The 24,746-nt window shown below is 38.3% G+C and overlaps 1 protein-coding gene across 1 annotated transcript in view; it reads right to left on the bottom strand.

The window, feature by feature from the left end:
• The window catches only part of DACH2 (dachshund family transcription factor 2), a 420,891-nt gene that overhangs the window by 74,016 nt on the left and 322,129 nt on the right, over nucleotides 1–24,746 (bottom strand). Inside the window, exons 5-6 of the mRNA XM_045847472.1 lie at nucleotides 23,381–23,539; nucleotides 13,485–13,657 (exon numbers count right to left, since the gene is read on the bottom strand). Coding sequence (XP_045703428.1) covers nucleotides 13,485–13,657; nucleotides 23,381–23,539 — 332 coding nt within the window. The remainder of the gene's footprint in view (nucleotides 1–13,484; nucleotides 13,658–23,380; nucleotides 23,540–24,746) is intronic.

Genomic DNA, 24,746 nt, shown 5'->3' with positions numbered 1-24,746 from the left:
CTCTTATTTTAGTTAATATTGCCACATTCTCATAACTTTTACCATAGTATATTGTTATAACTGTTCTATATTACTACTAGTTATTGCTATTAATAATCTTACAGTACCTAATTTATCAATTAAGCTTTATCATATGCACGTATGCATAGAAAAAATATATGGTATGCATAGCATCCAGTAGTACCTGCACTTTCAGGCATCCACTGGGGGTCTTGGCACGTAAGCCCCATGGATAAGGGGGGACGGCTATAACTGTAAATGTATGTTACACATTAAAGTCGCTATAACTTGTTATGCTTGAAAAACAAATTTTAAAGATAGAGAATATACATTTCATTTACTCTTAGCATACAGAAAACAATTACTGTGCACACAAGATAATATCAGGAGAGACAGAAACAAAGCAGAAGAAAAGAATTAATTTTTTTTTATTTTTAAAGATTTTATTTATTTATTTTTAGAGAGGGAAGGGAGGGAGAAAGAGAGAGAGAAACATCAGTGTGCAGTTGCTGGGGGGCCATGGCCTGCAACCCAGGCATGTACCCTGACTGGGAATCGAACCTGCGACACTAAGAATTAAGTTGTTTTGAAAAAAATCATATTTGTATTTTGGAGGAACAGTGTGGGTATGAACAGCAAGATACAGACAGCCATTATAACACCTCCTTTTATTTGGTGAAAAGTGTAGCTTGTCAGTTGTGAGATTCAAGCTAAACTGACATGATTAAAAATATATTTTCTAATCCCTGGCTAGTGTGGCTCAGTGGATTGAGGGCCAGCCTGCAAACCAAAGAGTCACTGGTTCGATTCCCAGTCAGGGCACGTGCCTGGGTTATGGGCCAGGTCCCCAGTAGGGGGCGCGTGAGAGACAACCACACATTGATGTTTCTCTCTTTCTCCTTCTCAGCCCCTCTCTCTAAAAATAAAGACAAATAAAAAATCTTTAAAAAATAAGAAATATATTCTCTAAATAGCATGGGTACACACCAGTACACACACCCCCCAAAAGCAAGTAATTTCATATATGAACTCAATTTTTTTTCCTTTCGCTGTTGTGTGTAGTCTCAATTATCCTATGCCTGAACTGTAGGACACTCAGTATTTGTCTTTGAATTACAACATTGGACATTCGTTGAAAAATTATGTAATTCAGTGAACTACATTTATCTCTAATGGACCTGAGTGAGTGCATAGAAACAAAGTACAGCAGTTACTGAGCAAAAATAGAGCAGAACAAACAAAACCAGTGTGTAGGGGCCAACAGGAATCATGCACACAGCAACACATGTGGCCATAACAATGGAAACGTTTGGAGTGATTCATAAACTTGATGGTTTGGAAAAGCAAGAGAATCCAACTGACAGTGATCCTCGCTCTTGCCTACTATGTATAATAAAAAAAGAAAGCTCATTTATCACTTTTGAAACAAATTGGGGGAACATCTACATAAAAAGAAAATTCTATGGATTATGAGAAAAATACAATGCTACAAAGATGATCCCCTAAAATATTTAAAATCAGCATATGGTAAAATAATAGGAAATGCAAACAATTTACTCTTAAACTCCTTGACATTTTCAACAGCATAGTAGATGAAAATATAAACCAACCTTAAGAACATGATTGAGAATGGCAGTAACATTTTGCATGAAGCTACACCTCTGCTTTAAAATTGTGTAGGCTTCCCTTTCCAAATTCAAGCAAGGTTTAGTTCATTGTTATTGTTTCCCTAAGGTATCGCAAAGGTCAGATGTTTTTTCACGTAAACTGTAGTAAATGAGTCCAGCCCCTTTTAATGATTAAGAATTAGATGGGTTTTATAATTCTTTGTGAAACTGGTAATGTGTAACTTCTAAAATAATGAATAGTTCTATGAACGTTTTCTTCTTTACAAGCAAACAAATCCATTTTTCAGCCCCGTAATCAGTGTGCATCTCTTTAGCTACTTAACTGTAATGTGCTTTGGTTCATTAGGTGGGTACTGCTGTGTCTCAGCCTAGTTAAAATTTCACAGCAAGTTAATCTCTTTTATCACAAATGAGAACACAAGTGATCATGTCCTCACCATTTGCCAAATACAGGGTTAACAGTATTTGCCACAAATCAATAACAGAACTTAAAAAGGAAAATTGCAAGTACGGGGATGGGAAAAAGTAGTTTCACAGTTGTTCATATGGAAAATAACATAATAATTAATAAACAATACAAGCACAAACCCTGTTTCGAGTTCTCACAACTGTAAACCTGCACTTGTCAACTGCTATATAAAACCCCAATCAATTGTACTCATCGATGACTTTGTTTTATTTGGCACTTATGACTTTTGCAACCCGGTTACTCTTCGTGTATGTTATTCGCCAGCCCCTGCCCCCACTGAAAACAGCTGTAGCTCATCTGAAACACAGCGGACAATTTTCTCCAGATTCAAAGTAGTGGAGGAGGGAGACTTCCAAAATTAACAAACACTCAATGAAACCCCCGATTTTCCCTGAAATGATTAAAATTATCTGCAATAATAACTCAGCTGCTAGCATATACTTATATAGCTCAAGGCTCATTCCTGAAAAGAAAGATGTTCTACAAATTGCTATTTATCAGTACATGATATCCCCTCTTCTATCATACTATTTATTTCCTTTGGGGGACCAAATTGTCAAAGGAGATGTTCATCACATCAAGTAATTTGAAAGTACTTTTGAACCTCAATAAACGGCAAGGTCGATGCTTAGAAAATTCAGTTTTATACCAGGATTAACAGAGTTGATTTGGTTTAAGATTTAGTTTACTGGCACTGAAGTATCAACTCCCAGAGAATCCAGAGAATCTTTATTTCATCTCAGTGAATTCCTTTAGATCCTTGGAACTATGGTAGTAAACACAGAACTTATGAAGTCCCAATACATGCATATTAAACATGTGTTTATATGTATGTGTACATATGCCGTGGCCTTTTAATAGCTACCATCTCAATACTAAGTTGTTGCCTCTGATATTTTATCATATTGACTTTTTCCAAGCATTCTGTAGTATTATGTAATAAGTAATTGGTCTTCTTATCTTTAATTGGGATTCAACTCTCACGCTTCCAAATGTTAATCTATTAATGAGTTCCTAAAGGATTTAATGGCATTTCGTTGCCCAGGAGTGGCTTTTGGACGTTCATCTGAATGCTAGATATTTTATTCATGCATTTGTCTTCATATTTCATATTTAATTGATGTGCTCCTTCTGTACTGTCACCAGAGTTCTGCAGAGATGGGGCACACCATAACTTGACAGGCTTTCATCGTAAAAGCAGGCAGAGGAAAATAAAAAGTGTGTTCATTGTTGCCGCTAACTTGTCTTACGGCTAAATCTGAGGAAGAATTTGATGTCCAAGTTTGGTTATTTCCAAATACTACAGGAAGCACGGCACTTCATAGATCTTGAGGAATGAGTTTCACAATTAGGCTGTTTGTTCCACAATCACTAATTTACAACAGCACAGTATTTGAGTAGACATAGATGGACACGGCAGTGTTTTCATGAATTTACAAGAAACGGGCAGACAGGAGACATGTAACCAAGAGAGGCCAACACCATAGGCACACCCTATCTGTGATCTATGGCCTTGTAAATGTGAGCAACTTGTTCTGGAAGAAGGTTAAGGGAATCAGGCCTAGTATTTGTTTGTAGCATGGAAATGCCCTCAAGTGGAAGAATGAATGGTTCAGTGGGGAAATGTATGGCTTCCAAATGACGGTGTGGACCTGGGCCTCTGCCACCCACCCAAACACACACGGACACACGCGCGACCCCTGATTCTCAGTGCGTCTTCCTCTCAGGTTTTAAAAGATAACAATAGCTTTGTGTTTCAATAGAGCATTTAGACGAAGACTCAACTAGTGATTTTCCAGTGAATTTGAATTATCAAATTAAAACCCTCTCTGCACTGACTTAATTTTAATGCCAGCTGTTCACATGCTAATGCCACCGCCTTGTGACCATTTCCTATCAATTCATTAATTGCCAGCTGCTCGGGCAAACAAAAAACACAGCTAATCAGATGGTATTGACAATTGGCCAAATAACAACTTCCTGCTGAAATGTCTTAAATACATTGGCACAGAGAAAACAGTGGCACACTGATATTACAAGGTTTCCCACACATACGGATTAAAAAAACCTTGTATTTTACAATATTTAAATGTCAGCTAGGAAGCAGACTTTCCTACCAGTCAGCTATTTTAACTGTTTTGCTCTCAGGATTGTGCCACGTGCGGTCTTGCCAGCCTCATGACCATAATGCAATTTCTAATTCATGTTATAGCTATATGAATGATTAGCTATACATGCTAATAGCTGAGCCAACAATAAAGGAATCTGAGCCAAAACAAAAGACCATGTGCCTGGTGTAACAATAGTCCCAAACTAGGTTCTGGCCAAAAGAAACCAAACCAAACAATAGCAGCAAACACACACACACACACACACAAAAACAAAACATAAAAACATTTGTTTGAAACTTGTAATGTCGTCTCAAGTTTTGTAATTAAAGCCTGCCTCACTAATGATCATTTACACTGGAAACACTCCCCAAAGTTTAATATCTGGTGAATCGTTAGTTTTCATTCATTCATGCAACGCACAGTTATTGAAGGCCTAATATGCCCATTGGAGATGGAAGGAAAGCCTATGGGTGTTTTCATATGGCCTAGAGATGCTCATGCTTCAAACTAAAGACAAAATAATCCACATGTAAATGTTCAAAGATCATTTAAAACAAAATTCAAATCAGATCAATTTTGATAATACACTGGGCACCCATCCGCGGTCCCCTCCAGATCCCCAATCCGTCTTCAGGGGCAGTGAGAACAAAGCAACCATTACAGGTAAGCAAATACTCTCTAGGAGGCGGGACCAGTACCTGCCTGTGCATCTGCTGGTGGAGGCACTCTCGGTTCTGGTACTAAGAGGTTACACAGAGGAATGTATACAGGGGAAGTTACAGCTTTCTCCTTCTTTCTCAGGCTAGCTTTTGGCTGTGATATTGCTTTCTTAGTACTATTTCTATATAGAGAGAAAATGTCAAATGATATTAGTTAACATACACTGAGTACTTACTAGATGCTAAACAGTGCCCACAGTTAGTCGTACGTTAACACCGTAAGGTAGGTATGATTACTATCCCCATTCCATTGTGAAATGAGGCAAACTTAGAGATCCAGGCAGGTTGATTTGCTCGCCAAAAGTCACATAGCAAAGTGGTGAAACCAGGATTCAAATATAGGCAGACCCCCTGACCTCGGAGCCCGTGTTATTACCCCTTATGCCACATTGCCGCCAATGAAATCTGGTTTTTAAAAAACAGCTCTGGCTGGTGTAGCTCAGTGGATTGAGCACGGGCTGTGAACCAAAGTGTCGCAGGTTCGATTCCTAGTCAGGCCACATACCTGGGTTGCAGGCCATGGCCCCCAGCAACCGCACATTGATATTTCTCTCTCTCTCTTTCTCCTTCCCTTCCCTCTCTAAAAATAAATAAATAAAATCTTAAAAAAAAAGAAATCTGGTTTTAGATGTATCTTACTCGGCCAACACATTTTACAGCTCTGGCCAGAAACAGTATATAATTGTATAAAATCTTTTGGGAGTGGGGATTATGTCATTCTGTTTTTGATAAAGTGATATAACACAGTCCTGTGCACATTGTAAACCTTTGATACATCTGTAGATTCTGTGTTCTTGCTCTGCGTTTTCTAACAGAAAATTGTGATAATAATGAGAAAGCCAGCCAGTATTTAATGATAACTACCTTTTCTGGCCAACTGCAAGGCTAATCGCAATTGGCTTCCTGATGTTTAAGTCTGCATTATCCTTTTTCCACAAGGATTATTAGTGACTCTGGACTTTTTGCCTACCCTAATTAATGGCCTAGAATGCTTCTTCCCCACAAAATTTGCTGCAAGAACGCAAATGTTCTATACTTGTGCTGTATAGTAGTCACCGGAAACATGTGACTAGTAAGCACTTGAAAAGCGGCTAGTTGCAACTGAGGAACTGAAGTGTGGATTTCATTTAATTAATTTAACTCGAAAGAGCCGTGTATGGTGGCGACCATATTGAACAGTTGGTCTGTTCATCGTTAATTGTTTACATCCATGAAAGGAGGGACATTTATTCAAGTATAAGCAGATATACAATTTCTTAAAAATCCTAAGCTCCTAAAAGGCACATCACTTCTGAAAGCCCTAAAAATCTATGGTTTTCTGCCCTACTTGTGAAAAGACAGTAAAAATAGATGCAAGCGGTGGTGAAGAGTCAGCCTGGTTCATTTGCCCTCGTGTCAGCTTTCACTGTTTAAGGGCGTTTGCAGGAATCAACACTTCTAACGAGCAAACTTGTTTGCACATTGTGGCAGAAATATTTAAAGACTGGCAGAACAAAGGCCTAAATGCAATTATACCCATTCCAAGTTGACATCAGCCTACATTAAGGCGGTATCATTTCAACTGGAAAACAAGCTGCTTATTTAACGTTCATCTTTAGAGAGATCTCTCAAACTTTTACTTAACATGTTATCATTTTCCAAAGAAATAGAACTTAGTAGGTAAACTTGTTTGAAAAGCTTTTGTTTCTTTTTAAATCAATGTTTTGTTCCCCTTTCTCCAACTCTTCCCTCTCTCCAAAAAGAAACACATATTTTTATTTGTTCATTTTTTAAGGTTTTAGACCTATTTTATTTTGAATTTATTTTACTTTACTTGGATTAATGGATACGGGGCAGACTGACAGGCAGAGTATAATTTTAAAACCATTTCAAATTTCACACAGCGCTTTAAAATGAGAGCAAAGGCCTGGAGTCCGCACAAACTGAAGCCGATTGCTCGATGCTCAGTAACATTGTCAGTCAGGTGTTAAACTGTTCGTGACTTGAAATTAGTCACAGTAGGAATACATACACCACAGAACCTGGCAAATGTTATAAACCAGAGGGGTTTTTTTTTCTTTTTAATTTCATTTTGTTTTGCTTTCGGAGAGCTGGTTTACAGGTCCACCATTGGCTGCCGACCCAAATATAAAATCTAAAACCCTAAACAGTTAAGTCTGTGATGGGAATCAGGAGTTTTTATTTCGTTCTAGTGTTCAACAGTATCGGACTAGGCAAATATCATGAATAAGTACATTAAGTTCTGTCTTCGTGTCAGTCTATGAACATCTGAACAAACACAACTAGATTGGGACATTATAAAAATGCATATTATATGCAAATAAGAGGCAATCACAGTTATCTGCACCCTACATCATTCCGCTTAAAAACCCTGAAAAGTTAGAGACAAACATATCACACTAACAAATCATGTATTAGTAATATTTTAAGCAAAGAGAATGTAGGAAAATTTATATCACTATATGTCATTGTGATTCTTGTCATGACTCAGGAACTCTGGTCTCACATAGTAAAAAATAAAACATGCAAATTTACATTTGCATAATGGAATAGTACACAGCAGAAAGAAAGAAGGAGCTCCTACCCTCTGTGACAGCGTGGATGGAGCTGGAAAGCATCATGCTAAGGGAAATAAACCAGGCGGTGAAACACAAATACCACATGATCTCACCTGCAAGTGGAAACTAATCAACAAAACAAACAAGCAAGCAGAATACAACCAGAGACACTGAAATAAAGAACACACTGATAGTAACTTGAGGGGAGGGATAATAGGGGATAATAGAGGAAGGGCCATCAAGGAACCCAGAGGGGGTGGGTTCGAGGGTGGGAGGTGAAGATGGTTGGGGTGGGGGGAAACGGTGGGGTGAAAATGGAGACAAATGTACTTGAACAACCATAAAAAAAAGAAAAAAATTATAGCTATTAATTCTGTTTGTCTATCCCCATTATAAAAACCTTCTGATACATAACAGGAACTCAATAAAAAAATAGGGATGGATACACAAACTCTTTAAACCAGATAGAGGTGGCCTCTCCTGATTCAATTAGTTGCTAAAAAATATGTGCTTATGTGCCTTGGCTGGTGTAGCTCAGTGGATTGAGCACAGGCCGTGGCAAACCAAAGTGTTGCAGGTTCGATTCCCAGTCAGGGCACATGCCTGGGTTGCAGGCCACGGCCCCCAGCAACCACACATTGATGTTTCTCTCTCTCTCTCTCTCTCTCCCTCCCTTCCCTCTCTAAAAAATAAATAAATAAAATCTTTAAAAAAAGATGTGCTTACTAACAAATGCCAAATTGGCCTACCTGAATTACTATGAAGAGTTCACATGGTTGAGAGATTAGCTCAACCCGTTTTTTAATGTAGACTCAAGTAGAAATTGTGCGAACATAGAAACAAAGTATAAAGAAAGGGAGATCTATTTGGGAGAAGGGAAAATTTAAGCAGACAAATATTAAAATAGGTGTCCCCAGGCCCCTTCCTCAGCAATTCTAAATGCTGAGACTTAATTATGGCTCATATAGCCAGTCCTTCACGAACTTGCCATCCTCTGTGTATCATAGTCCTGATAGTCAAAGCACGTAGTGCAAGGCCAGCTTCCAAAGGGAACTGTGGGGACCGCTCACGATCGTTGACCAGGTACAGGCATCAATTTAACACGAATGATGCTAAAGAAGACAGGCGGGTGCTTCTGAAGGATTCTGCAACCTCATTTCGATACCACAGTGTGCCGTTCCTTTTATTTCCAGCGATTTTTTCAAATAATATGGAAAAAAGGGAAAATTTCACTTGAAAGTAAAAACGGTGTGAAAACAATAAGAATTTAACCAATAAATTTGGTATCACTTTCTGTGATTTTTTCATAATTTTTTTTTGGTCATGTGTCCTAATCCTTTACTGTGTATTTTAAGGTGTTTTTTTTTTTTCATTTCTGTAACTGCTTTTTTGCATATTGTGAGATTTTACTTGTACAAATGTTTATTAGTTTTTTTTGTATTTTTCATTACTATTTATCCACCCTTATACTCTCTTCTACCTGTGCCACCCTAAGCACCCCCCCCCCCCTTCTAATTTAGATTTGCTTTCCTGTAGCTGTGTTTTTAATTGCAGAAAGTAGGGATATAGAATGGAAATTCTAACAGCCCTTTCACTATAAAGAAGCCGGCCTAGGTGACACTATAATCACATTCCATTGTCTATGCAGTGGGCAGACAGTCTGCCCTCCCAAAATTTATATGCTCAAACTCTAATACTTAATGTGATGGTATTTGGTGACAGGGCTTTTGAGTGGTGCTGGTGGAGCCCTCCTGACAGAATTGGTGTCTTTATAAGAAGAGACAGAAAGCTACTGCTTCCTCTGTCTTTCTCTTTGCCACGTGAGGGCACTGTGAGAAGGTGGCCATCTACAAACCAAGAAGAGAGCCCTCACCTGGAATGGAATCAGCAGGCACCTTGATCTTGAACTTCCCGGCCTCTAAAACCGTGGGCAAATAACTTCTCTTGTTTAAGCCATTCAGTTTATATTATAATAAAATACCATCAACTAGATGGATTTGTCAGAAAGAAATAAAACTTCATAGTGATGACATTTCCTTCTCAATAGTAAATATTGCATTTTCTGATCGTTCATATCTTGGAAGGACAGTTTATCTCTAAATGGTAAATATAAGTATGTGGTGACTTCCAATATTTTGGTAACACAATGTATGATACTAATTTTTTTAAAAGATTTTATCTAGTTATTTTTAGAGAGGGGAAGGGAGGGAGAAAGAGAGAGAGAGAATCAATGTGTGGTTGCCTCTCACATGGCCCCCATTGGGGACCTGGCCTGCAACCCAGGCATGTGCCCTGACTGGGAATCGAACCTGCGATGCTTTGGTTCACAGCCCGCGCTCAATCCACTGAGTTATGCAAGCCAGGGAGCATGATACTAATTTAAAATTTTAACTATGTGGGTGTTTTATGCCCAACTGCTAGGATAAAATATCTGTAAATGTAAATTGAAAAAAATGTGTTTTTTTAAAATAGTTCCTCTGTCCTCCAAGTAGTATCCTCAACACAGAAGTCCACCTACTGCCTGCAGGATTCTAATAGATTGAACTTTGAAGCTGTAATTCATGAAGAATGATGGTGAAAACAAATTTTTATTGAAATATAGTTCAACAGAAGTGTGAAATTTCTGCCTTTATAGGTAGACATCATGTGGCTACCATCATGTTGATTATTGTTCTTGAAAGAAGTGAAACTTTGACCATATTAACACTCATGTGTCAATTAATTAGAAGATTTTTAATTATGGTATTTTCTGTGAATTATTATTATTTTAAAACTAATAATGTTTCTATTACACAATAGCACCTTAACAAAAACAAACAAAACTTGGCAACTATGTTAAAAAGCCTAGGCCCTGGATGGCGTAGCTCAGTGGATTGAGTGCGGGCTGTGAACCAAAGCATCGCAGGTTCGATTCCCAGCCAGGGCACATGCCTGGGTTGCAGGCCATGACCCCCAGCAACCACACATGGATGTTTCTCTCTCTCTCTCTCTTTCTCCCTCCCTTCCCTCTCTGAAAATAAATAAATTAAATCTTTTAAAAAAAGAAGCCTCTCACTACACACTTCAATTTTTTCTTTATTTCCCTATCATACTGTGATGAAAATCTGCTTCTACAGAATTGAAAAGACATTTTATAAAAGGGACTACAATATAAATATATTATTTTCAATGGATTTTATTGAAAATAAGTATATGAAAGAAGATTTACTTTTCTTCAGCATAATATGGTTTCTCTGAATTTGGCAGGACTTAAGCCTGTGACCAAATCTCAACTTTTAAAAAGTAGTATCCAATTTTATGTTTGTGAACATAAAATTATGTTCACAACATATTTTTTTAAAATTTATGTTTGTGTTGTGTTTTTTAAAGATTTATTTATTTATTTTTAGAGAGGGAAGGGAGGGAGAAAGAGAGAGAGAGAGAGAAAGATCAATGTGCGGTTGCTGGGGGCCGTGGCCTGCAACCCAGGCATGTGCCCTGGCTGGGAATCGAACCTGCGACACTTTGGTTCGCAGCCCGAGCTCAATCCACTGAGCTACACCAGCCAGGGCTCGGTTCTTTCTTTTTAAGAAGCTTGCATGTAAAATAGACAAATAAGTATTAAACCAAAATCTAGTTATACTGCTTTAATACACTAATGATACTTTGATTATTTAAGAAGACCATTCTCTTTCCCTTTTCATCTTCATTAGCACCAATAAGCAAATCCCAGTCATGAGCTGCATTCTCACACTGAGAGTCCCATTCAACCGAAATGTACCTGGTTCAGTCTGACTTAGTTGTCATTAAGAAAACTAAATGAATATTCTTTTGAAGAGCCCTAGGCATGCCTCTGCCGAGAGTATCATGTCACCATTTCCCAGTTTTGTGCGGGGTCACAAATACTTAGTAGCCAGCCCATTTCAAATGACGGGAAACTTCTTCCATCTTTTAAATACTGTTTGTTGATGCTTTTTTTCCCTCAAAGACAACTCTGATTCTTGGTTTAGACACTGATCATATATTCAAACAACAGGCCTATGATTTACTAGGATAGGCTGAGGGGAGGAATTACACAAATATTTAGCCATAGAAATATAGACAGTTTAACACAAATGTATCCATGTTTATTTTCCTTTCCTACAAAGTTTATGTTATAAGGTTTCTTCGTCATGTTAGAAGTTTCTCACACCGGAAAGCAATCAAACAAAATGCCCAGAATCCCATATTTTTTCTGCTTTCACTCTTCTCACCCCCCATGTGCGTCTGTTACAAGCATATGAGTACTGCAAGGCCAAGTTCAACTCTATCAGCTCTAACGCCTTTTGTGACACCCCCCCCCCCCGCCAGTTCTTTTCTCCGAGCTCCGTGCCTGGTGACTCTGTCTGCTGTCCATCACAGCGGGTCTTGTTAGTGCAGTTCGCATGGGGATTTGTTGTTTGTCTCACATTTAGTTTGCAATTCCTGGAAGCCAGGGACTGTCTTTTTTAAAAATATATTTTATTGGTTATGCTATTACATTTGTCCCATTTTCCCCCCTTTACTCCCCTCCATCCTGCACACCCCTCCCACCCATAACCCCCTCCCCCCACCTTTAGTTCATGTCCATGGGGCATACATATAAGTTCTTTGGCTTCTCCATTTCCCATGCTATTCTTACCCTCCCCCGTCTATTTTCTACCTACCATCTATGCTACTTATTCTCTGTACCTTTTCCCCCTCTCTCCTCCTCCCACTCCCCTGTTGATAACCCTGCATGTGATCTCCATTTCTGTGGTTCTGTTCCTGTTCTAGTTGTTTGCTTAGTTTGCTTTTGCTTTTGTTTTAGGTGTGGTCGTTAATAATTGTGAGTATGCTGTCATTTTTCTGTACATGTTTTTTGTCTCCTTTTTGTTAGATAAGGGACTATCTTATTTATCGACTTCCAGTATTGCTCAATATGACATGTACATATTAAAGATAGAATATTTGTTGAATAAAGTAATGAAGACTCAAAAAATGGGTTGCTCTGAATAACTACATGCCCTTGCGTGATCTCCTCTTGCCAGTAAAAAATATATTAAAAGGCTAGTTCACACACTGGACGCGTGGCTCAGTTGTCTGGAGCATCATCCCATGCACCAAAATGCTGCGGGTTTGATCGCTGGTCTGGGCGTGCACCTAGGCTGCAGGTGTGATCTCCAGTCAGAGCGCACATAGGAGGAAACTAATCCATGTTTCTCCTTCACATCGATGACTCTCTCCCTCTCCTTTCTCCTCTCTCTAGAATCAATAAATATATTCTCTGGGGAAGATTTTTTTTAAAGGCTATTTCACGTGATACTTGGAAAGAGAGGAGAGAGTCCACACGCCGAACTAATGGGAGACACAAGGAAGGTTATAAAATATTGTTTGCTTCATCACCCGGTGGTCGTGGAATTTTGAAAATTAGTATTTTTCATTATGATAATAAAGTGCTAAATTATGGTAACTATTTGCTTAATGTTTCAGAGTTTTTTTAGGCGTATGTTTTCCTCACAATTCTCTCCAGACAACAGCCAATCACATAAAAAGGATAGATTAGCACTATGACCTTTATTTTGCAGTTGAGGAAACAAGTTCAGGCAGGTTAAACGTCATATCCAAGGTCAAGTACTGCTCTACAATGGCCTTGCAAACACCAAAAAGATATACAGTGTGTACTTTGTGTCACTCCAGCAATGGGACTGGTTTTTGCACACTTTTTGCTGTCATTAGGCTGGCCACGCCTCCCACGCACTGCCCAGGATGGAAAGACAGGAAGTCAGTATTAAAAGTGAGAGCTGTGATCATCACTGAAAACAAACAGCGGCGATAAAACAAAAAAAAAAACAAAACATCTCAGCAGGCCCAGTGAGAAATCAAATTCATCAATACTGTATGCTAAGCAACTGGGTCAATGAGTTCTAGGTTTATACTAAAGATCCAGTAGTATTGCTAATATTTTACTAAAATTTATGTGTCATTAACACCTTTGTCCTCTTCTAAATCATGATTCTTACCTTTATAACAGAGGCCCCAGCTCTGGAGAGTGGGCTGTGAATCTGGGCTGCAGCAGCCATGTTGGCAATAGTATTTAGATGGTTCATCTGATTCATTGCCATGGCAACTGATGCAGGAGGTAAGCTAACTGGAAGTAGAGGATGAGGCATCATCATAAATGGCAGATCCAGTCCTAAAAGAGACAGTGCATGTTAAATTATTACCTCTGTAAAATTATTTTGACAAGGGGAAATCACATCAAAATCACAAGCAAAATTGATGCAAAGAAAAAAAATAATTTATTCTTGTTGGATTTTTAAAAACTCAACTTTTATTATCCTTTATTATCTCTTTGGGCAATTAATATTATCTTTGGGATTTCATCTTGTTTATAATTCTACAAATGTTCCTATCTCACCCTGGCCACTGTGGCTCACTTGGTTGGAGCACCATCCTATAAACTGGAAGTTTATGGGTTCGATTCCTGGTCAGGGCACATACCTGTGTTGTAGGTTCAATCCATGGTCGGGGAGCATACAAGAGGCGACTGATCTTGATGTTTCTCTCTCACATTGATGCTTCTCTCCCCACCCCCCACCCCCCGGAAAATCAATAAGTATGTCCTCAGGTAAAGATTAAAATAAATGTTTTTTTGGTAATTGCTTTCAACATCTTTCCTCCCACACCCTCCCCTTCCTTTCTGGCAGCTGTCAGTCTGTTCTATGTATCTAAGCTTCTGTTACTATCTTGTTTGCGACAGGGTGGGGCTGGGCGAGGGAGGGGAAGGGGAGAAAAGTGGGAACAGCTGTAACAGCTTAAACAATAATAAAAAATAAAATAAAAGTTCTTATGTCTACATACTATTATATATCAATAACCCTTGTTCTTGCTCTCACTTCCAAAGTATTTCTAAGATGCTGCCCTTTTACTCATAAAAGGAGCAAAAGTCTTTAAGCCACAGATCATTTTATTTAATGAAAAAGAGTAAACTCTATAAGTAAACTCTAGGGCTTTACAATGTATTTTGAACTATTGCCCCAGAAACCAGATACATAGATGTTCTAAGACAATTTTGCCTATAATATTCCTAAATTATTACAGATGATAGAAATTCTCTGATGACCAATGTTTATGTTGGTTCTATATGCAATTGACAACTATTAATAACGCTCCTTTTTCTTCTTTGCTATCCTCCTTTCCCCCTCCAACATCACAACAGCAAGCGAACAACAACGAATCTACAGGGAGTATATATTCAGAGACACCCTAAATCTCATTCCTCAATCAACAACAACAGTAGTACAAATACTCTAAATGCATATATTTGGGACAAAAAAAAAGAGGTTAGAATGGAGAAATAATGTTAATTAATTTGAGATCCATCTGCTGGGTTCAACAATGATGGTTGAATTAAAGCCATAAAAACAATTATTCACAGGCAGCATAATGCAAAAAAAAAAAAAAAAACCCTCAGATAGCATAGGTCTCATACAACACTAAAGGGAGCATCTGAAAGGAACTTCTAAATAAAAAGCAATCATCAATATTTCTGATAGAGACAGTCACGCAATGTACTGCTATCAAAATTACACAAAGATTTTGCCCTGGCTGGTGTGGCTCAGTGGATTGAGCGCAGGCCTGTGAACCAGAGGGTCACGGTTCGATTCCCAGTCAGGGCACGTGCCTGGGTTGCAGGCCGGGTCCCCAGCAGGGGGAGCGGGAGAGGCAACCACACACTGATGTTTCTCTCCCTCCTTCCCTTCCCCTCTAAAATTAAATAGATAAAATCTTTAAAAAATTTACACAAAGATTTTAAAAAGCAAGAAACTGAAAATCTGTGTGGAATCCAAGAAGGGCAACATACTCTGTGTACCCTATGAGCCCCAGTCCCATGAGAATATTAATAAAGCATTGTAAACTCTTCTCCTATCACTTCACTTATGACTCACTATGTAGACATTTTTTAGGAGCAGTCTACCAAACTGAACTTTTCAGTTATGAAACATATGTTGTATGATGATTAATTTATCAGTGAAACCTCAAAACTGTGTAAACACTGCATTCCAAATGGCCTCGTGCATCCCCTGTTAAACTGGAAATTTATTTTCAGTTAGCCTTCCAAAGTTACTTCAATGCATATGCATTTTCTACTTTACCCATCGTACAACTTTGCTATAATGATGTCATATCCCATAACATAGATCAAGTTAATCACTGTTTATCTTTCCCCTAAAACCTTCATTTCAGGCTCAATTCGTAACGACCATCAATGACTGAAACAGGCTTCTATATAAGGCTCTCATTTACCACCAAGCTAAGGTAATACGAGACTTCAATTCTTTGTGTACTCAGTGTTTTGGTAGCAAATTGATCAAACTGTACAGGAGAGGTAGCCCTAGTGTCTCCATTTACTACTCAAATGCTTAAATAAGCCTTTATTCAATTGGCAATTTCCTGGGCAGTGTAATAAGTTTTCCTTATTCTCCAAAGATTTTCAACATCACCCTGACACCATCTGGCTGGATGGGGCCCTATGCCTGGTTAAAATCCAAATGACATGCAAACTAAATGCAAACTACAAACAGAATTTCACAGTCCATGGACACTTTTAAAATCTCATGTATCCAAGATTTCAAATGATTGCGAAGGGTTTAAAAGTCACCCTTTCAGCTCATGATCTATAATAACTAACCGTCATTGGACTATAGCACCCTATACTCTAAGTTAATGTTTACATTGCAGGACACTAACACTTTGCATATGCAAAGCCTAGGCAAATACTGAATTATGTAAGTTAACCTTTTCCCAAACATGCAAACATTACATTGGAGCCATCGATAGTACACAACACTCCAGCAATCTGGCTCATTCAGTCACACGCCAGAAATGTACAAAGACTTTTTATTAGTATGGTAGTGAAAACAAATTTTTTTTTTAAATTACAAAAATGGGTCATCTCTTTCCTGCCTGCCTCAAGGACATCATGCAAGCGACTGTAAGTGTTGTTCTAAACACATCTTGGTATTCTGGCAAATCCTGTAATGTTTATGTAACTTCATCACGCCACTTGCTCCTAACCATAAAGGCTACAAACTTCAGCAATACTCTAGTCCTCCCTCTGAAATGCCACATTCAATTTCCAAGTCACGTTGACCTCCGTAATATCTCACCAATCCTATACTCAGGCACCAAATCCATTGTAACTGGTTGGTATTCTGACAGTCTCCATTATTATTGTTGTTGTCAGTTTGCCTTGTTTTGTTTTTTTAATATTGTAATTTCTTCTTTTCCTAAAGATTGTATTAATTTATTTTTAGAAAAGGGAAGGAAGGGAGAAAGAGAAGGAGAGAAACATCAGTGCGTGGTTGCTTCTCACACACCCCCTACTGGGGACTTGGCCTGCCACCCAGGCATGTGCCCTGACTGGGAATCGAACCCTTGACCCTTTGGTTCACAGGCCAGCACTCAAACCACTGACACACACCAGCCAGGGCTATTTTGAACATAATTTTATTTGTTAGATTAAGAATAAGAAATATATATATATATTTTTTAGCTTGGTTGTTTTTTTAATTTTTAAAAACTTTTCCCTCAGTTTTATTGACAAACAATTGACCCACATCACTCTGTAAGTTTAAGTTATACAGTATAATGTTTTGAGTTTCATATACTGTGAGATAATTACCACAGTGGGTTCAGCTAACACCCACCTACTCATAGGAATACAACAGAAAGAAAAGAAAGAAGAAAGAAAGGGAAAAAATTATCCTTGTGATGAGAACTCTTACGGTTTATTCTCTTAACAGCTCCCCTGTATATCACACAGCACTAACCCTACAGCATCGTGTTGTACATTACATTCCCACTTACTCATCCTATAACCGGAAGTTTGTACCTTTTGACTACCTTCCTCCAACTCCTCCTCCTCTGCCTCCACCGCTGGTACCCGCAAGTCTGTCTCATTCCGTAAGTTCTTTCTTTCCAGATTCCACATATAAGCGACATCACACGCTTCTTGTCTTTCTCTGACTTATTTCACTTAGCATAATGCCCTCTAGATCCACTCATGTTATTGCAAATGGCAGAATGTGCTCAATTTTTATGGCTGAATAACATTATGGTGTGTGTGCATGTGTGCGTGTCATGACTTCTTCATCCATTGATCTGTCAATCGACACTTAGGTTGTTTCCTTGTCTTGGCTATTGTAAGTGATGTTGATACAAACGTGAAGATGCAGATCTGTTTTCAAGTTCGTGTTTCCATTTCCTTTGGATATATTGCCAGAAGTGGAATTGCTGGATCACATGGTTGTTCTATTTTAGTTTTCGGAGGACCCTCCACATTGTTTTCTTATAGTGGCTCTACCAATTTGCAATCCCACCACAGTGCACAATGGTTCCCTTTCCCCCATATCCATGTCTGCATTTGTTGCCTTGTCTTTTTGATGACGGCCATTTTAACAGATTGAAACTATGCTTCATTGTGGTGTTAATTTGCATCTTCCTAATGACTTGCGATGTTGACTATCTTTTTCACGTACTTTCATCTATATTTTTTGCATAAATGCCTATCGAGGTCCTGTGCTGATTTTAAAATTAGATGGAGTTGTAGGAATTCTTTATATATTTTGGATATTAAACCCTTGTCAGGTGTATGGCTTGCAAATATTTTTCCCCATTCCATAGATTGCTTTTCACTTTGTTCATGGTTTCTTCAGCTGTGTAGGAGATTTTTAGTTTTATGCAGTTGCATTTGTTTGTTTTGTTGCTTGTGTTTTAGCAGTGATTTCTAAAATATTATTACCAATACCCATGTCAAGGACAGTTTTTCTTTAAGTTTTCTTTGAGGAGTTTCATGATTTCAGGTCTTATATTTAAGTTTTTAATCCATTTGGAGATAATTTATATGAGTGGTATACATTAAGATCAATTTTTCATCTTTCATGTGAATATCCAATTTTCCTAGCACCAGTTATTAAAGTCAAATATTAGCTATATATACTGGCTTGGTTTATTTCTGGGATCTCAATTCAGTTTCACTGGTATTTTTGTCTGTTTATATGCCAGTACCATACTGTTTTGATGACTGTAGCTTTTTGGTATAGCTTGAAAAGAGGGAATGTCATGTCTCCTACTTTGTTCTTCTTTCTCAAAATATATTTGTCTACCCATGGTCTTTGTGGTTCCATACATATTTCAGGAGTTTTTTTTTTTTCTAATTCTGTAATAAAAGCCTTTGGAATCTTGATAGGTGGTGCATTTCCAAACGGCTTATAGATGACTTTGGGTAGTATTGACACTTCAATTATATTAATTTTTGCAATTAATGAATATGAGATATTCTTCTATTTATTTGTCATTTTCATTTTCTTTCATGAATACTCTGTAGTTTTCAGAGTAGAAATTTTTCACCCCCTTGATTAAATTTATTCCTAAGTATTTTATTGTTTTTGATGCTATGGTAAGTGGGATTATTTTCTTAAATAGTTTTTTCAGAATATTTGTCGCTAGTGTATAGAAACTCTACTGATTTTTGTGTGTTAATATTGTACCCTGCAACTGTACTGAATTCATTGGTAAGTTCTAACAGTTTTTTGGCTTGGTCTTTAGGATTTTTCTATATAAAAAGTCTTTTCATCTGCAAGTAGAAACTAATTTTACTTCTACCTTTCCAATTCTGATACTTTTTATTTCTTTTTCTTGTCTAATAGCTCTAGCTAGGACTTCTAGTACTATGTTCAACGGGAGTAGTAAGAGTGGAAACCCTTGTCTTGCTCCTGATCTTAGAGGAAATGCTTTCAACTTTTTACTGTTGAGTATATTAGTTGTGGGCTTTTCATATATGGCCTTCATTTTGTTGAAATTTGTTCCTTCTATGCCTAGTTTGTTAAGTGTTAAAATCATGAATAGATGTTTAACTTTGTCAAACACTTTTTATGTGTCTTTTTAAAAAAAGATTTTATTTATTTATTTTTAGAGAGTAAAGGGAGGGAGGGAGAGAGAGAGAGAGAGAGAGAGAGAGAGAGAGAGAGAGAGAGAGAGAGAGAGAGAAACATCAATGTGCGGTTGCTGGGGGTCATGGCCTGCAACCCAACCCAGGCATGTACCCTGACTGGGAATCGAACCTGCAACACTTTGGTTCACAGCCCGTGCTCAATCCACTGAGCTACGCCAGCCAGGGCTTTTTATGTGTCTTTTGAAATGATAAAATGATTCTTTTCTTTCATTCTGTTAAAGTGATATGTCACATTGATTTGTATATGTTGAACTTTCCTTGCATCGCTTGGGTAAATCCCTCTTAATCTGTTTAATGTGCTGCTGAATGCAGTTTGCTGGTATTTTATTGAATTTTTATATCTATTGTTATCAGAGATATCAGCCTATAGTTTGTTTCCTAGTAGTATCCTTTTCTGATATTGATATCAGGATAATGCTTGCCTCATAAAAGGAGTTTCAGAATGTTCCCTCCTTTCAGTGTTTTGGAAGAGTTTGAGAATGACTAGCCTTAAATCTTTAAAAAAAATTTGGTAAAATTCACCAGTAAAGCCATCTGGTCTTGGGATTTTGTTATTTGGGATACTTGTAATTACTGATTCAATATCCTTACCAGTAATGTGGTTTATTCAAGTTTTCTCTTTCTTCCTGATTTACACTTTGTAAATTATAGATTTACCTTAATTTGTCCCTTCTCTAACACTCTTCCTCTCTTTACATAGATCCAAGTTTCTGACCTATATTATTTCCCTTCTCTCTGAAGATCTTCTTTTAACATTTCTTACAGGGCTGATCAGCTGTTACAGGCACTAATTCCCTCAACTTTTGTTTGCTGAAAATGTCTTTATTTCTTCTTCACTTTAAAAAATAAATTTCCCTAGATACAGAATGTTAGGTGGGTGGATATTTTCTCTTTCAACACTAAATATTTTATATCACTCTATTCTTGCTACCTGGGTCCTGAAGACAAGTGCCATGTAATTCTTGTCTTTGTTCTTGTATGGGTAAGAAGGTTTTTCTTCTCTTCTTTCAAGATATTCTTTTTGTTCTTGGTTTTCCAGTTTGACTATGATCTACATAGGAGTGGAATGCATGTATATTCTACTCCTATGCAGATCATATATACAAATACACATATACATATATGTGCATGTAAGCACATACATATATGGATATATACATATACATCGGGAAGAATATATATACATATATGTATGTGTACATATATATGCATGTGTGCATATGTGTGTGTGTGTATTCTTCTCGATGTTTTCCAGTTTGATTATAATCTTCATAGAAATGGAATACTCATCCTTCTTAGTGTTCTCTGAGATTCCTAGATTTGTGGTTTTGTGGCTCTCATTAATTTCAGAAACATTTTTAGTCTTGTTACTTTACATATTTTTTCTGTTATTTTCCCTCATTCCTGTTTTTCTGGTATCCCTGTTACATGTTACATGCTTCACCTTTTGTAATTGCCACACAGCTCTTGGATATTCTGTTCTGATTTTTGTTTGTTTTTATTCCATTTTTTTTGCTTTGCTTTTCAATTTGGGAGCTTTCTATGATCATATCTTTAAGTGTATTAATTACTTCCTTAAACACGTTAAGTGTACTGGTGAGCCCATCAAAAGCATTCATTTTGTTGGACACTTTTTGATTTCCAAAATTTCATTTTGATTCTTAGAATTTCCACCTTTCTGCTTAAATTTCCCATCTGCTTTTGTATGTTTTCTACTTTTTCCATTCTGTTAGTATATTAATTACAGTTATTTTTAATTCTAGGTCTGATCATTCTAAAACATCTGCTCTATGTCATTTTGGTTCTGATGCTTGCTGTATTTCTTCCCACTGTGTGATTTTTTTTGCCTTTCCCACAACTTTCCATTTTTTTAAGCCAGCAATAATGTGGTGAGGGAGGTGCACTGAGGTATACAGTCTCTAGTGTGAAGTTTTGTGTTTGTCTGGCTGAAAGTTAGTCTGTGTACCCTGCTTGCTGCACCTATTGTATTAGTAGTGGTAGTTTCCTCCCCCCACTGCTGCTGTCTTTCATTTTCCGTGGAGAATCCATATTAAACAGAGCCTAAGGCTTTGAATTCCTTCCGTTTTAATTCACTGTTACAATGAATGTGCGGGAAGGATAAGCACTCTCTGATTTTATGATTCATCTCAGTCGCTGAGAAAGCCAGTGTAGTTGGGCTGTAACTTTCACAAGTGCTATTCAGCTTTTTTCCTTCTTAGGTGAGACAGGAAGGCCAGAGGGGACTAAAGTTTGGTAATTCTCTTTCCACAGGAAGAAAACTCAGACGTTTGGAACCGTGTGTCTCCCTTTCACATCAATTGCTACAAGTTTAGAATATCCTTTCCCCCGGGGTCAGCTAGGCTCTGGTGAAACCACCTAGTTTCAGCTCCAATAAAGTAATCTCCTTGGAGGGAAGGCCTTTATTAAGAAGATGATGCACCGGGCACATTTTGATATGGTTACTTTTCCTCTCCCCCTGCCAGAAGCATAAGGCGAATTTTCACATGCCTTCCCTCAGTTACCCTTTCAATGCTGAGCTGGTTCCCTACATGCTGATTCTCTGCATCTTCCTATCTCTCCAGTTTGGGGGTTAGCTGTCCCCAGTGAGCTCAACCTGACATGGATTTCAAGGAGTTGTTGATCCCACTTTTTGCCTTATTATGAGGACAGGAGTGACTGTTTCTACTCTCTACAGGGCAAACCAGAGTCCTCTAAGTTTCCCTCCTGTACAACACCTTAATCAGTACTTTGCTTTACTTCTCATAACATAATATTTATAACTGTCCTGGTATTCATTTCATTTGCCTTTGCTTAATTAACATTCCATTTTTAGTCCTGGCTGGCGTAGCTCAGTGGATTGAGCGCGGGCTGGGAACCAAAGTGTCCCAGGTTCGATTCCCAGCCAGGGTACACGCCTGGGTTGCAGGCCATGACCCCCAGGAACCACACATTGATGTTTCTCTTTCTCTCTCTCTCTCTCTTTCTCCCTCCCTTCCCCTCTAAAAATAAACAAATAAAATCTTTTAAAAAATTCCATTTTTATGGGAGATTTCATTTTTGAGATTAAACCTCTCTAAAGTAAGACACCATAACTTAATAACTGATGAATTTCATTAAGATTTGGGACATCATATTAAAATATCTAACAGTTCTTTTGCTCTCTTAATCTTCGATGTTAGTGAGAGAACAAAAGTTTTAGGAAAAGAAATAATGGACCCCCTCTTCAGATTTCCTATAAGAAAAGTAGGATTTTAGTCAAGCAATGTTTAGAAGACCTGCTTTGAAGTTCCTAAAAACATTAGCTAAGCCAGGATTTGTAGCCATTGGCAGTAGTGTATTTATGGAGTAATAATAATAGTTATAGTTATACAGTACTTACTGTATGTAACTCACTGCTAACAGCATTTCCTTTCTTTTCCTTTACTTTAGTTCTCACAATGACCATAACGAGTGGGTATGTTTTTGCCCCTACTTTGTTTTGGTGGACACTGAGACTTGGAAAAGTTAGGTGACTTCTCCAAAGTCAAAAACTGGTACAGAATTCAAAAGATGTGGAACTTCAACCCTGTTTACATGAGTACGGCCGACATTCCTAACAGCTGCGCTACATGATCTCCCAGGCAGCTTTGCTCTGCTACATGAATTTTCAATCATCTCAACCCTGTAAACCCTCCACTTACCCTGGGTTCAGAGTCCAGAGTGCTCGCCATGACAGCCTGCAAACCAACCGTGGCTAAGCCCCTACCCTTGCCATTAAATCCCTCTTTACGTACCCTTCTGACTTAAAATTTTAAATCCTATTGGGGAGAAACAGACTAGGACCGATGGCCCAAGGTTTCCATTGGTTCTTGCATGGTATGTTTCGTAACACACCAAGGTTTGGGAGGACCGTGTACGTACTATTGGTCAGCAGGTGGTTCGGCTGCAGTGGATTGAGGGTCGGAGCACCCCCAAGGCCTGGCTGGCCAGCCAGGGCAGCATGAGTAATTCCAGGTTGGGGTCCAGGAGCAGCAAGAGGAGACTGCATCTTATCCTTATCCCACGAGGATTCAGTTCCACCTGAAAAGTATTCAGATGAACAGATTGTAATTTGACATCATTCCATGAGATGGCTTGTTAAAAATTCCTTTGTTAGGGCTCTAATTATTCGTGTTACTTCTTATAAAGTTATTATTAAATGTAGGTAAGTCATGTTATGATGGCCTGAAAAACTTTCAATAGCTCCGGCTGGTGTGGCTCAGTGGATTGAGTGCCGGCCTGCGAAGCAAAGGGTCACCAGTTGGATTCCCAGTCAGGGCACATGATTGGGTTGTGGGCCAGGTCCCCAGTAGGGGGCATGCAAGAGGCAACCACACATGGATGGAGAGGGACGTTTGTCTCCCTCTCTTTCTCCCTCCCTTCCCCTCTCAAAAAATAAATACATAAAATTTAAAAAAAAAAGAAAAAATAACTTTCAATAATCTTGGATGTAAGCTGCTTCTGAGAAGACTAAACAACTCTCACTAATAACGTAGGCCCAGTTGCCTTACAGGCAGTCTAAACAAATCTGGAATCCTAATGAACAGCTTTTGAGAGCACTTGTCCATTGAAGGCCATTAACTGACCACTACTGTCTCCAACCCTCTGAAATACATGTACTGTATTTTAATGAAGAGCATTTGCTGTTCACAGAAAAAGAACACACTCGTTTACAAGAGCATGATAACATACAAAAATAGGTATTCAGAAACAAAACGATCAGTTCTTTTTTCTCAGAACCAGCCCTCCAAAAGCTAATCTCTTCATACACATCAGGTTTTTGTACAGACTAAAGCTGGGTGAAATATAAAAAGAAGGCCCCCAGTTTGAAATTGCACTACACTTTGATGAGCCATGCTAGAGAGTGAAGTAACATGTACACAAAGGCAGACTATTACGGTATCCCAGTGACCTACAGTGGAACGGCTATTTCATCGGGCACTGAGCGCACTGTGGGGACAGAACCGTTACTTAAAAGGATACAGGAAACAACCACAAAATGATTTCCCCATACCTACTTTTAAGGAAAATATTGTAAACAGAGGGGACCGCGGCTGAATTCCAGTCACTTCAGTTGCAGACTGTGTGATTTGTCTGCGGGAATCTTGGGCACTCTGTAAAATATGTGCTTTTACAACGTGTAGTGGCTACACGGCAGTCTACTGAGTTTAATGTACTATAATTTATTAAACATCGGTCTTGGAGATTGTTTCAGGTTTTCTTCGCTGTTGTACATTACACGCCATAA

This window comes from Phyllostomus hastatus, unplaced genomic scaffold (genome assembly GCF_019186645.2).
Source record: "Phyllostomus hastatus isolate PE091 unplaced genomic scaffold, TTU_PhHast_1.1 phas_contig_551, whole genome shotgun sequence".
NCBI lineage: Eukaryota > Metazoa > Chordata > Mammalia > Chiroptera > Phyllostomidae > Phyllostomus > Phyllostomus hastatus.
This window is presented reverse-complemented; position numbering and strand designations above follow the sequence as displayed.